This window comes from Periplaneta americana, chromosome 6 (genome assembly GCF_040183065.1).
Source record: "Periplaneta americana isolate PAMFEO1 chromosome 6, P.americana_PAMFEO1_priV1, whole genome shotgun sequence".
NCBI classification, from domain to species: domain Eukaryota; kingdom Metazoa; phylum Arthropoda; class Insecta; order Blattodea; family Blattidae; genus Periplaneta; species Periplaneta americana.
In genome coordinates, this window is record NC_091122.1 from 79,485,826 (window position 1) to 79,499,490 (window position 13,665).

At 34.0% G+C, this 13,665-nt stretch overlaps 1 protein-coding gene across 3 annotated transcripts in view; it reads left to right on the plus strand.

Moving 5' to 3' along the window:
- The window catches only part of stol (voltage-dependent calcium channel subunit stolid), a 1,833,618-nt gene that overhangs the window by 1,528,815 nt on the left and 291,138 nt on the right, over positions 1 to 13,665 (plus strand). For all 3 annotated transcript variants that reach the window (XM_069828334.1, XM_069828336.1, XM_069828335.1), the window contains one exon: positions 10,830 to 10,875. In XM_069828334.1, the coding sequence (XP_069684435.1) occupies positions 10,830 to 10,875 (46 nt within the window). The remainder of the gene's footprint in view (positions 1 to 10,829; positions 10,876 to 13,665) is intronic.

Consider the following 13,665-nt stretch of genomic DNA (forward strand, 5'->3'; position numbering starts at 1 on the left):
CAGGATGATAAGAACCATAACATGAACCACTTTAAGGATCGCGACGCTGACTACGATAAGGATCACGATAAGCAATTCGATAAAGACCAAGTCCATGACAAAGACAAGGAGTAAGGTAAGGACTATTACAATGAAAACAAAGATCACGACAAAGGCAACAATGATCACGATAGAAAAAGGTGACAAGAAGGATGAGGACCACGATAAGGACTATGCCAGAGACAACAAGGACCAATGTAAGAAGCGTCACATGGACGAAGACAAGTTCCACGATAATAATCGCGACATGGACCACGATAAGAACCATGACAAAAATAGAAAGAACGATAAGGGCCATTACAATGACAACTGGGATCACGACAAAGACAACAATGTTCACAATAAAAAAATATGACAAAGGCAACAATTATCACGGTAAGGACCATGCTAGAGACAACTAGGACCAATATAAGGACGCGAAATGACAAAGACAGAGACAACTATAAGAATCACGACACATACCACGATGAGGACCAAGGCCACGATAGGGACCATGACAAAAACAAGATCGAAAAAGGTCATTAAAATGGAAACAAGCACTGTGATAAGGACCCCAATAAAGCAGAGAATTGTTTTTATTTTTTTATTTTTGTAGGTTATTTTACAACGCTTTATCAACATTTCTGGTTATTTAGCGTCTGAATGAGATGAAGGTGATAATGCCGGTGAAATGAATCCGGGGTCCAACCGGGGAACGTTACCTAGCATTTGCTCAACAAAGCAGAGAATAACCACAACAGACGACAATGACCACTATAAGGACTTCGATAAGGACAAGGACCACGATAAATGTCATGACATGGACCATGACATGCACCACGACAATGATCGCAATAAGACACCATAGCTTGGACAACAATAATGACCACGATAAGTATTACGACAAAGAAACAACAACCATTACAAGACCACGAAACGGACGAACACAAAGACAAGAATAACAACGACCGCAGTAAGGATCAGGACATGCATCGCGATACGGATAACAATCAGGACTACGACTACGACCATGACAAGCATTACGACAAGCACCAAGGCCACTATTAGAACCATGACAAAGACAACAAAGACAATGATTAGGGTAAGAAGATGACGATAAGAATCACTAGAAAAAAAATGACTACGATAATGACGTCATGGACAACGGAAAGCACCACGACAAGAATTGCAATAACGACTACGATATGGTTCATGACTAGGAATACGAAAGAACCACGATAATGACCAAAACCACGATAAGTAACATGACCAATACAACAAGAATTGTTACAAGGACCACAACAAGGACAAGGACCAGAAGAAGGATCACGAAGACAGCCATTTAAGGCCGCGACTTCACAACATAGCTCGGGTCACAAAATATCATTGCTTCTATAATTTGTAATGTTGTATTGTTTGTGATCATTAACCCTTAATCTCAGGAATTTGTAAAACTCTATTTCAACGTTATTTAGATAAAAAAATTGTTGTGTAGACTAAGAATCGAACTCGAACTCTTTTACACAACCCGCAGAAGTTTTAGCGTCTGAGCTATTAAAACGACACGAAAGTGTTCCTTTCTGTGCGGAGTGTCGATCTAGTCATGAAGGTCCAATGTCGATTTAACTACATGTTTTATGTATATATTTATCTACGTCACATTACCATATTTTTTGCAATTTTTGAAGTGAATTTCGGAACGATGCTAGTAACAATGCAAATAGCCTGAATTTCAGTAACTCAATAGTCGTTATCTTGTATATCAGTGCTCTGGTCTCCGATCAAGCGCAGTGTTTTACATCTGAGACTTAGAAATATTCAATCGTCTCAATCTTTTCTGGGGAAACTGTACATGCACACATTATACATTACTGTAGTTCTGTAATTTAGCTATATGTGTATAGTTTTTGGAAGTGACTGACCATCTAAGTTCAGTTGGATGTCGAGCCCGTATGTTTACCCTTATATCCTATTCATTCCGGCTTCAGTTTGCTTGCTGCAGAGATATCAGCGACCTTGCATCGACGAGTAACTCGCTCTGGAGTTCCGATTAACAAAATCCGTCTGGCTCCTACTATAGCATTGATTTAGAAATTAAAATATGTTTTACAGTATATACTGTATATATAATAGTTTCCATCGTTCCATTTATTTTACATGAACCTGTGTGTCATGATAAGTGATCCATAAAATTAATTTTAGTCAACTTCATATATTGAATGCATACTGTATCTGTGTAATTTGTAATAACGATTGTATGGACAGTAAGAAACGGTTATATAATATGCGTATACATACAGTGTGTCCGCAGAAACATTCCGGGGTTATAAACTGATATAGCGTCGTTGTCAGTTACAGGATTTATACGAAACTCGTACCATTAGAAAGAGAAACTCAAAAATGTTTGTACCTACCTCAAAGACACTCGACGTGTGCTCCACGTGTCACGCTGCAGACATCAAGATGACATTCCCACTCCGCCATTAGTGTCAGTAAATTTTCACACGTGGTTTTTCATGGTCATCAGGTTTCAACTTATATGCTAATTGCAATTTGTAGGGATGAAATCGTAAACGAGAACGTAGAATCTTGGAAACTGTGGATTTAGAAATGTTTAACTGCAGACTAGCTCTACGCACAGACTTTCGAGGACTATGTACAAACGCCTCCCGCACCTGTTCTACAGTTTCCGCACTGACAGTTCATTTCCCTGAATGGCCTTTCCTTTTATCACAATCGTATCCATGCTCTACAAAATCTCTATACCACTTCAGAATCGTTTTGTCGGTAGGTGCCTCAAGAGAAAAATTCCGTCTGAAAACACACTGTACTCTCACTACACTCCGAGTACTATTATATTCCAATAGACACCAACTACATTCCTGTGGATTCGCCATAACCTAAATAACACTCTAAATGCTGCAGAATTCACACAGACTTGAAAATTTAACATTCACATCATTTAACACAATTTGCTTATATCCAACAATGTCTTTATGACAAGCGAAATAGCGGAAACGGTGTTTTTTCTTTCTTCTTGTGATGGCAACTGTTGTTTCCATAAACAATTATCAATTACGCATTTCCTGAAATTCTTTGAGCTGTTGTTTCTAATGATACCGGTATGAATTTCGTAAAACACATAGTGACAGAATTATAGCAGTTTATAACGCCGGGATGCTTCTGCGGACACACTGTATTATATATAACTAATATTGCTTCATTTCAAATATAAACACACTATTCTCTTATACTATATTGAAATCAGTTTCGATATTCTGTTGTTTTTTAGTAGGCGATTAACGCTGAAAGAAGACATCGATATTATTGAATCAGACGACACTCCAAATAATATGGAAAGCATATTTATTGAACCTCTTACTGTGCACATCGATTCTGATGAAAATTCAGGTGACGAGGACAGCAGTGGTCTTGTCGACAATCTAACAGAGCGTCAAATATCTATCAGAGCCTAAATAGTTCTGTCTAATAACGAACGTGTTGGGAGAGTTGATTAGATTTACTTTCTTCCTCAGTGCCACCACCTCTAAACAAAAAACTAAAGAGACAGTCTAAAAGGAACATTACGTGGAGTAAGGAGGATATTATCGATAGAAGCAATGTGTTCCCTTAAGCGGACTATACATTGCGCGTGGAAAGTCACCTGTAGATTGTTTTGAGATGATTGTAAATGATGAACTTATGAATTTGCAAGCAGAAGCATCAAGCAACTATGCATTATTCAAGAAATGCATGGATCCCAAGATAGCTTCCGAGGAGATGATATTCCTGGCCATATTACTTCTTTCCGGATACAGCACTATTCCCAGCAAGAGATCATATTGGGAAGTAGGAGGTGATGTACGCAATGAACTAGTTGTGAACGCCATGAGACGAGATGGCTTTTTGGAAATCTGTCGTTTCGTTCATTGCGCCGGCAACAATAAACTCGACAAAAATAATAAATTGTGCAAACTTCATCCAATAATGAACCACTTGAAGAGTCGATTCATGGAATTGTTCCAGCCAGAACAGTGTCTTGATTTTGATGAGTGCATGGTGGAATATTACAGACGCCACATCTGCAAACAATTTATCCGTGGAAAATCCATCCGGTTTGGCTGAAAAATCTAGTGTCTCAATGCGTCAATCGAATATTTGATACATTTTTATGTTTACCAAGACGAGAAACCTAATGGCAATGTCGAATACGAAGAAAACTTTGGGAAATATGCTGCTCCGATGGTATCGATGCTGGACGAGCTACCAGAAGTACTGAAGCCGCTACCGCTCCGGATTTATTTTGACAACCTCTTCACAGGAGTGAAACTACTTGTTCACCTCAAGATCCGCGGTTATGTTGCCACTGGGACACAAGCACTAAAGAAGAAAGTGCGAGTTTCTTGTCCTACACTACAAAATGTGACAAATACGTGTTCTTTTATTTCTTGAGAATTGAACCGAAAAAAATCGTAATTACAAAAAAATTGTTTCGAAAGGAATGTTTTTATAAAGTATTTTGTGGTCTGAAATCGTTATTAGTTGCAAATATTATATGTATAAATGTTGCTAATAATATTTTTGCTGGATGTCAACTCCGAGACAAATATAACACATTTTCTAACATTAATGCCTAGCGTGATCATATGAACACAACCCTTAGTGACCAAATGGCGTAACATACGAATAAAATATTTTGTGAATATCGTTGGCAGACAACTAGAAACATAATTCTTACGGTGGAATCATATTCGGTATTTTTTTTAATTCGGCATTAAAGGGTTAATGCAACAATCAATGAAAACCAAAGAGAAGAAACGTGGGATCCAGATAATCATGAGATCATAACCTAACAAGAATTGAGTATAATATTAAAACTAATTAAAAATGGTAAAAGCCAGGGTGAAGATAATATTAACTCAGAACTTTACAAATATGTACGAATAGAGTTTAAATTACAATTACTAAAATGTTTGAACCAAGTATATAGACAAAAGCTAGTCCAGAAGAATGAAGAAAATGTAATAATTATACCGTTACATAAGAAAGAAGAGAGAAGAGACCCACTAAATTACAGAAGAATAAGTATTCTTGCTACTTGTTATAAAATATACTCAAAAATTCTTAACATACAATTTCAAGCTCATTCAGAGAGGTTCATGACAGAAACACACAAAGCACACTTTGCCTCAAATTATTAATAGAAAAGAGAAGAGAAATTAATTTAAACACTTATTTTTATGAATTGATTATGAAAAAGCTTTTGATTGCATAAAAAGAGAGCAGTTATTTGGAATAATGAAAAAGAGATTTAGGTATACCACATCACATAATCAAAGATGTAATGGACATCTACAACAGGAATAAAATGATTATAAAACACGAAACCAGCTCAGATTAATAGAGTAGTGCGGCAAGGATGTCCCTTTTCACCAATGCTCTTTAACATATTATATATGAATGAAATAATAACAACATGGCAAAATGAAGAAATTTCGTATATCTCACTCTCCAGAAATATAAACCTAATGTGGGACTCAGAAGATAATTTGCAAAAAGTTGTTTTGTATTAAACAAAATAACAGAATACGAATTAACAATTTCAGTCAAGAAAACAAAACCAATTGTATTCAAAGGTTCAAACCATTAAGAAATAAAATAATTATTAAAATGAGATAATAAAACAAGTGAATGCTTTCAGTTATTTAGGAAATTTGATTTCATATCAATAAGAAAAAATATCGGCTATAAATGAAATGATTATTTGAAAGTAACAGGAATTATAAACAATGTGTTTATAACCACAGAAAACCTTAAATAAAACCGGTTTCAAATTGTACAACACACTAGCTCTCCTCACCCTCTTGTACGACAGTGAAAATTGGACCATCAGAGCAGCAGATTCATCAAGAATAAGAGCAACAGAAATGAAATGCATGCTAAGAACTACAGAGATTACAAAAGAATTAAAAATAGTTCCAGTATTAGAAAACAATTAAAAATTATAAAACAAAATGGTTTCAACATGTACACAGAATGGACAGATACAGTCTACCCAAAATTTTGAAGAACTACAGTATGTCCAAGGAGAATGGAGAAGTCAGGAAGACCTAGGAAAAGACTTTTGGACAGGTCAACAAATGGCCTAATTCGATGACAGCTAGATTATGATGATGATGATGATTTTTATTATTATTATTATTATTATTATTATTATTATTATTATTATTATTACTACTACTACTACTACTACTACTACTACTACTACTACTACTACTACTACTACTACTACTACTACTACTCTGTTTTTGCCTATGATATTGCCATTACCGACGGCCGTTTGTTCATTTATATATTAGTTATTATATTACAAGTTAAAAGTAATAAAAATATTACAATTAGCCTGTACAATTACAACCAATTATAGGCCTATTTCAAGCAATCTTTTTTTTAAGTTAGACAAAGTAAATTTCCTCCAATCATTACTACGATTGTACTGTATACTCAGAAAATGTTACTATTCGTGTATGATGAAGTGTGTCTGGTGTTGTGCCTAGCCGTCTAGCTTGCAAAAGATTAAAAGTCCTCGTTTCATGGTCGAACATTCGGTCGGATGTTCTCTGACCGGTGGAATATAAACCGGCTCTACAGTTAAGTCCTATTTTGTGTATGTGTGTGGCGCGCGCGCTGCTTTAAAAATAGCGAAATCACGAAGGTAATCTTGAACTCCGCTCTTTTGCGGAAACACATTCTTTACTGCTGAGCTTTATAGGTGTTATTGAACGGGAATGTAGTTTCTCGGTGTACGAAATTACGATTGAATGGTATTGGCTTCTTTCATGACGCTTAATATTTAATCACTTGTGAATCAGGCATTCACACTTAGGGAACTTTAGAAATATTCGTGATTCAAGAGTTCGTTCATTTCTTTTCCTTTTCTGAGTATGTTTTGTTGCATGTCTTGACAGCAAGGAAGTGCATTTTGACATATCATCAGATTTCCGCCTTAAATATCGTAGGCTTACTGGGAAACGTTGGTAATTAGGCAGGCCTACATAGGAAAGCAATGAGTCTTACTAACTTTTTTCGGTATGTTCACTATATGTAATAATAATAAAGTACGTTCATATCAGAAAAAAGCAGCATCTCGAAAATTCATTTCATTATTTCTTATTCCATTATTAATTTGGTTAATCATTAATTTGATTTCATTAAATACTACTACATATTTCTTAAAACGGACATTATTTATAAACACCCTAATTGTAAATACTGTAAGTGTGGGACAAACTAATGTGCTCACTCTTTTCTGCTGCCATAGTACTTTTTTCTTAAATTTGTTATCTAATGACGTTATGTCAAGTACGAAGTCATATAGTTTCACTGGAATTGATAATAGCGAAACGAAACTAAGGATTCGCCATGAGGCTACATAATATTCGTCTTACATTTGGGGTAAACCCCCACCGATAAGTCCCGATCAGTCTAAGCACAACTCAAACCCAAGCCCGAACGCAGCCTTAGATCATGGTCAATCTCCTGACGGTATCTACTTACATAAAATTCTAAACAGATTTTTATAATACGTTTTCACATGAAGGAACTAATTTTAAAAATTAGGTTATAATTAAATTTTTATAACGACAAACTGCATGTTTTTCAGTAATATATTTGCTAAAGCTAATCAGATACTACTGTATATGAACAGTTCAATGGAAATCTTAAACATATACGTAGAGTATTCCACAGTCTGTTATAAGCCAGTGAAGTTCGATATCTCAAACAAAAGGCAGAGACAGACTGAAAGTAGGTGGACTGCAGCTTTGTTTAAAAAAAAAAAAACACTTATTAACCGGAAGAAAACAAAAATAAATTTTATAAGAATTGAAAGCGTAATCAGTGTCATCTAAAAACAGTAACATCTAAAAAAAATAAAGTAATTAGGGTCTCTGAAAAATAACCGCAATGTAATTTCCGGTCTCTTGTGGTGAATAAAGTAGTGAGTTAACGGCTCCATATTTACACACACAGTGTAGCGTGATCCAGTATGTTTCCAGCATTGGGAGAGTGAAGTTACCAATTTTTGTTCAAAATATGTGCTACAATTGAGAATACTCTTAGCCAAAAACTGTAAAGCACTTGAAGTTTGTCGTCAGTTTTGTGAAGTTACGTGGAAAAAAAATGAATGAGGGTAATGTGAGACATGAAAAGACTCGAGAGAACCGCTAATTAAAAAAATTCACAGTTTTCTCGTGAATTTCCGCAGAACTGTAGTACAGATATTCATGAAGTGATCATTAGACGTTGTTACATGAAGTTTTCTCCCCAACGAGTGATTAAACTACTTCCCAAACAACATAAGACATTTATTTCCCAAGAACGTTACCGTGGAGAAAGTAAAGCGTTTCTGGATCATACTATTACAGATGAAGAGACTTTGGTCTAATATGTAATTATGCAAAAAAATTATCAGACTCTAAACAAGATAAGGAAGACTTTTCAGACCAAATATTAGGGATGTTTAGCCTATCTCAGAGTGGTATCCTTTCACGATAATACTCTCTCTCGTGGTGTCGTGCGTATTCCAATCACCCTGATAAAATCCAACATTGGTCATTGTTTGATCATTCTCAATACAGCCCAAATTTGGTGCCTACTAATTATCTTCTTTTCATCCGCATGAAGGAACGGTTTACATCACAGCGCTTTGACGATGGCAAGATGAAGTTCACCATTGCCACTGGGTATTCACTCCACTGCCAACGGGTTTTTACCCATTTTCATTGTGAATAAATATATACATAATGCTAAAGCTTCATATAAGTCTCAATTTGGCTGGAGTCTGTGATTAAAACAGTAAATAATCACAGTTTTAAGATGCATATAATGAAAATACTACAATTATATTGATGTTTTTAATGACTCAACGATAGATATTTTCGACGAAGTTACATTTCAGACAGCCCTCATACACGTTTTGAAAATGCTCTCAGTTGGTACAGTTGCAAAGATAGTCAATGCTACAGTCAAGACACACGCCGCATACAGCAATGGCGTGCTAGAACAAAGATGGGAGGTGTGCAATTCTGAATTTCTTATTTTGGTGTCCGTCCTGATATAACAATTTCTGTAGATTTATATCAAATTTTTGTAGGTTAGAAAACAAATAATAACAAACCAAAAGAAGGCCTCTGAAAAACTACTCGACAAGGCTTAATTTATGACTGATGATGACGAAAACTCCAATGACATTGATGACGATGACTGATAATATCGATGATGAAGAAATATTTTGGTTCACTACTATTTGAATTCTCAGGCCTACAACATTTTACTTCACATACACAAACAACGAATGGTAAGAAACACCCATAAGTTGAGTTCACACAGTTTCTAAGGAAAAGAGGCTTCCGTAGTGAATGAAATGCTATTCTCATTTACCTGAAAGCTACAGAAAATAGTGTTGAATTACAGTGGTGTGTGCAATAGAGAGTTAAGGGATATGAGATCCTACATTGTCGAACGTTATAATGATTTGAAACAAATTAAGTCTCACAAATAACCTTTTCTCCAGTGTCAAGCAAACCAGAGATCCCTGAACCTCATATTGTTTACAATACATGTTGCTATTACTCATACTAGGGTTGCCAACACTTTGAGACTCTGCCGGAATTAACAACGACTTTGGAATCACCATGGCAATGACCTTCTCTACCAGTATCATATGTGTAATAAACATCTTTAGGTATTCAAAGTGAAGACATGTTATTGCAGAATCAATTAATTTGATTTCAGCCAGCGACACTATGTCTGGTAAGTGATTTAAATTGCAAATTATTTTTTTCTCATTTCATCACATATGTATGCTGTGGTCAGTGTTATAATGTGTATTGGAAACATTTTATACTTATATAATTTGAATTGTCACAGATTATCTGTGACAGAGTTGGCAACCCTATTAATCAAGAAGAAAATATAATGCTGGTTGCTGGGTTCTGTTTTGTTACATAATGAAATGTAAACAAGTCTATATGTCATTTTAATAAAGAATATGTATGAATGTATATTTATACAATGCACTGCATATTTTTTATAGTATAATGTATGGATGTAGATTTTTAATTGTACTGCAGATACTATAGCTATACCAATTTTATACTAAAATTAGTCTACAAGCTGCGTTAAGTTCTGTTACCTAACTGCATAATTATCTGGCACCGAGAAACTACAAAAAAGCTTATAGTATTTATTTTTATTGAGTTAGAATATTGTCTTACAATAGTTATGAAGTTATGAAACATCCTATTTCAATAACATGGGAAACATACATTCATATTTGATTACAGTTCTTCTAGTACATACTATTTAACCATTAATTACTTTTTATTTACTAATAAATAATTCATAGAGATAAGAGAAAATAGTGTTCGTTTTGTCATTTTTCAAGTAACACTGGTCACTAAATAATTTATATAACAAGTATAAATCTGTTTGTGTTGATTTCCTATTCATTAACATTTAAAGAAGTAAAATATAATGCCAATTTGTAAGTACTTCTAAGAAAAAACATAAAGACCTGTGATGAATATCAGATTAATGTTCAGTAAATTCATATAAAGTATCTGCTAATTAAGAAGAGATATATTGTGTGAGTACACATATAATATTTGGTATACTGAAATATGATAAATATTATATCAACATTAAACACTGTGTAACAAGTCGATTTCATACCTCATATTCTAATCAATGTATAATGTATTTTAGATGTTAGTGTATACCATTCTAATTTCTGTTCTTGTGTATTGCAGTTACCGAATATTTCAAAGGCTCTAATTGGAAAGTTCACCCAGACTGGTAAGTTATAATTGAAAGATTTGCCGGAAAAAGGGCGTATACGTCAATATGGCGAATTGAGATACATGCAATCTAAGATTTTAAAATGCACCTGAATAAAATGTTATACACGCACACAGCCCTGTCCTGCAGGTATGTACAGTACAATCAAAACAAAATTTCGCTACTATAATTATTCACTACATTTTAAACCGTTTTCACGAAGAAGGGCATATAGGTCTATCCGCCTTTCTTCCGGCAAAGCCCTCAATTGATACAAATAGTATATAAAATAGCAATAAATTCACTTGCAAATTATTATATTATACATTATGAAATAATAAGAATTATAATAATATCGTAATAATAATCGTTAGCAATATTAAAGTAAGAGGGTGTAGGATTATTTAGTCCTCTACATTGAACTCAGATGTTCCTGTCTTCACGGTCTCGTTTCCACTATATAGATGAATCATGAGAAGCAATTTTTGGTAGTAGATCATCATCCTCTCAATATATGGGACCATATTCTTATATATCTCATATTAGCCTATATATTTAATATTATACATTTATTAATTTGTCCTACAGTATAATACCTGTAATATTGACAATTAATATTTGAGGAGAAAAATTCACTCCGGCGCCGGGGATCGCACCCGAATTCAATCCACAGCACCGGACCGAACCCTCCTCCTTCAATGTTTCCCTTTGTGGCCTGACTCCAAGTTAGGCATATATGTTGACGTATATGTCCAATGTCAACTGCCATTATATTAGGAGCGCACTCAGTTGAGTGACTTGTTTGACCGGGAATTCCGCATTTAAGTGCACAGTAATCTGTACAGACATATGCACTGCAGCTATGAGAATATTATAGATTTATTAATTTGTGCTACAGAATAATATCTGTAATACCTACAATATTTGAGGAGAAAAATTCGTTCCGGCGAACGGGGATCGAACCCAGGTACCAAGCGCTCTGACCACTGAGCTACGCCGAAATATTAGTGAGAAACATCATAAACATTTTAGGGCCGATTTCACTAAACATATTTAAATTTAATTGCCGTTTAAGTCATTTTAATTGACACTTAAAGAGACAATGCATTTCACCAACAAAAATTGGGTTTTGAGCTCTCATTAAACTGCATTTCAGTTAATTGGTCAATAGTTGGTTATTTAAATAATTAATCATGCATTAACGACATTCATTTTTATCATGGCGAAGAGAATTTATGGCCCTGATATTTAAAGATAATGGTTTCTTACGAAGATGAGCGAGGATAACTTCCGAAAGGAAACATTATTTTAGTACAACGGACGAGACAGATTTGCAAATGCGATTTAGCAATGGTATAGAAAGTTATTTATAATTTCCAACTGATAGGTAAATATTATACTTCATAATTAATTCCTTTGTCTAAAATACAGCAACTAAAGTAATGCGAATAACGAATTTATTATGCAACTAGCCGTACCCGTGCGCTCCGCTGCACCTGTTAGAAATAAATATAAAGTAATTACATAATTAAAATAGGACGTTTCATCCAGGGAATATTCGTGTTTGATAGAAGGAAAAATCGTTTAATATGTTACTTAATTTAAATTGTATTTAAATAATTAAAATGCGGTCATTTTGGTCCAGAGAGCAATCATTTGGTGCAATGACAATTCCTTTAACATGTTTCTTAATTATTATTACATGCAACCATAGCTTAATGAAGATTGACACGTCATTTATTTTTAATGTGTATACTTTATATTACTTGCTATAAGTTTCAGAAGTTATTGTAATAACATTGTAGATTTATGTCCATCTAGAAATACTACACATTTCAATGGTGAAATAATAATTAAACAATTAATTAGCTTCCGATATTACTTCATACAAACACAGAAACATTCTCTTAGGCTATGTTTAATAGCTTTCGATTGTTGTTGTCCAAGGCCCCTTATAGACGAAGTCATTTGTTTTTATTTCAGTACAGCGCCTTAGATGGCGTTGTTATTGTTATTTTAAAACTCATTTATCTCATTAAATATCAGTCCTATCAAAATTTTGTATAGAATAAAACGTATCGCAAATTGTTTTTAAAGAAACTTTTGTTATGTAGTATTTTCATGAAAATCAATTATAAGCGAGATATTTCGATTTATTTAATTCAGGCCCCCTTATAACCCCACTTTTAAATAAAGTATTTTGAATGTCATATAGCCTAAAATCTAAGTTACAACGAACTTAATTTATATTCCAATTTTCATATAAATTGATTCATCCAATATCGCGTGAAAAGGTAACAAACATCCAGACAGACATACAAACAAAAATTTCAAAAAAGCGATTTCCGGTTTCAGGATGGTTAATTATACATGTTAACACCAATTATTTTTGGAAAATCGAAAATTACCAGAACAATTTTGGCTACAGATTTATTATTAGTATAGATATAATTTAAGCCATTTGAATAGCGCAAATCCATCGTACGTATTTTCATATTGCTTGTATGATATTTCGTTGCACATCTCTTTTCATATTCCTTGTGATGGTTTTTATATACTGTATTTTGATACTACATCGAGTAATAAATATTTTTAAGTTTCTGAAAAATTGTTGTTGTTGTTTTTTTTAATAACTTGTCAGCAAAATTACAATCTGTTCAACAATGTAAACAATAAGTAACGGTGATGAAAAATCTTAACAGTTACAAAATGTAGCCCATTGGCACATAAATCGCTTCTAAAATTAAAATTAGTGTTTTAATTTGTAGATTAGATATGACAACATGTCTGTTAAATCTGTTTAGATGA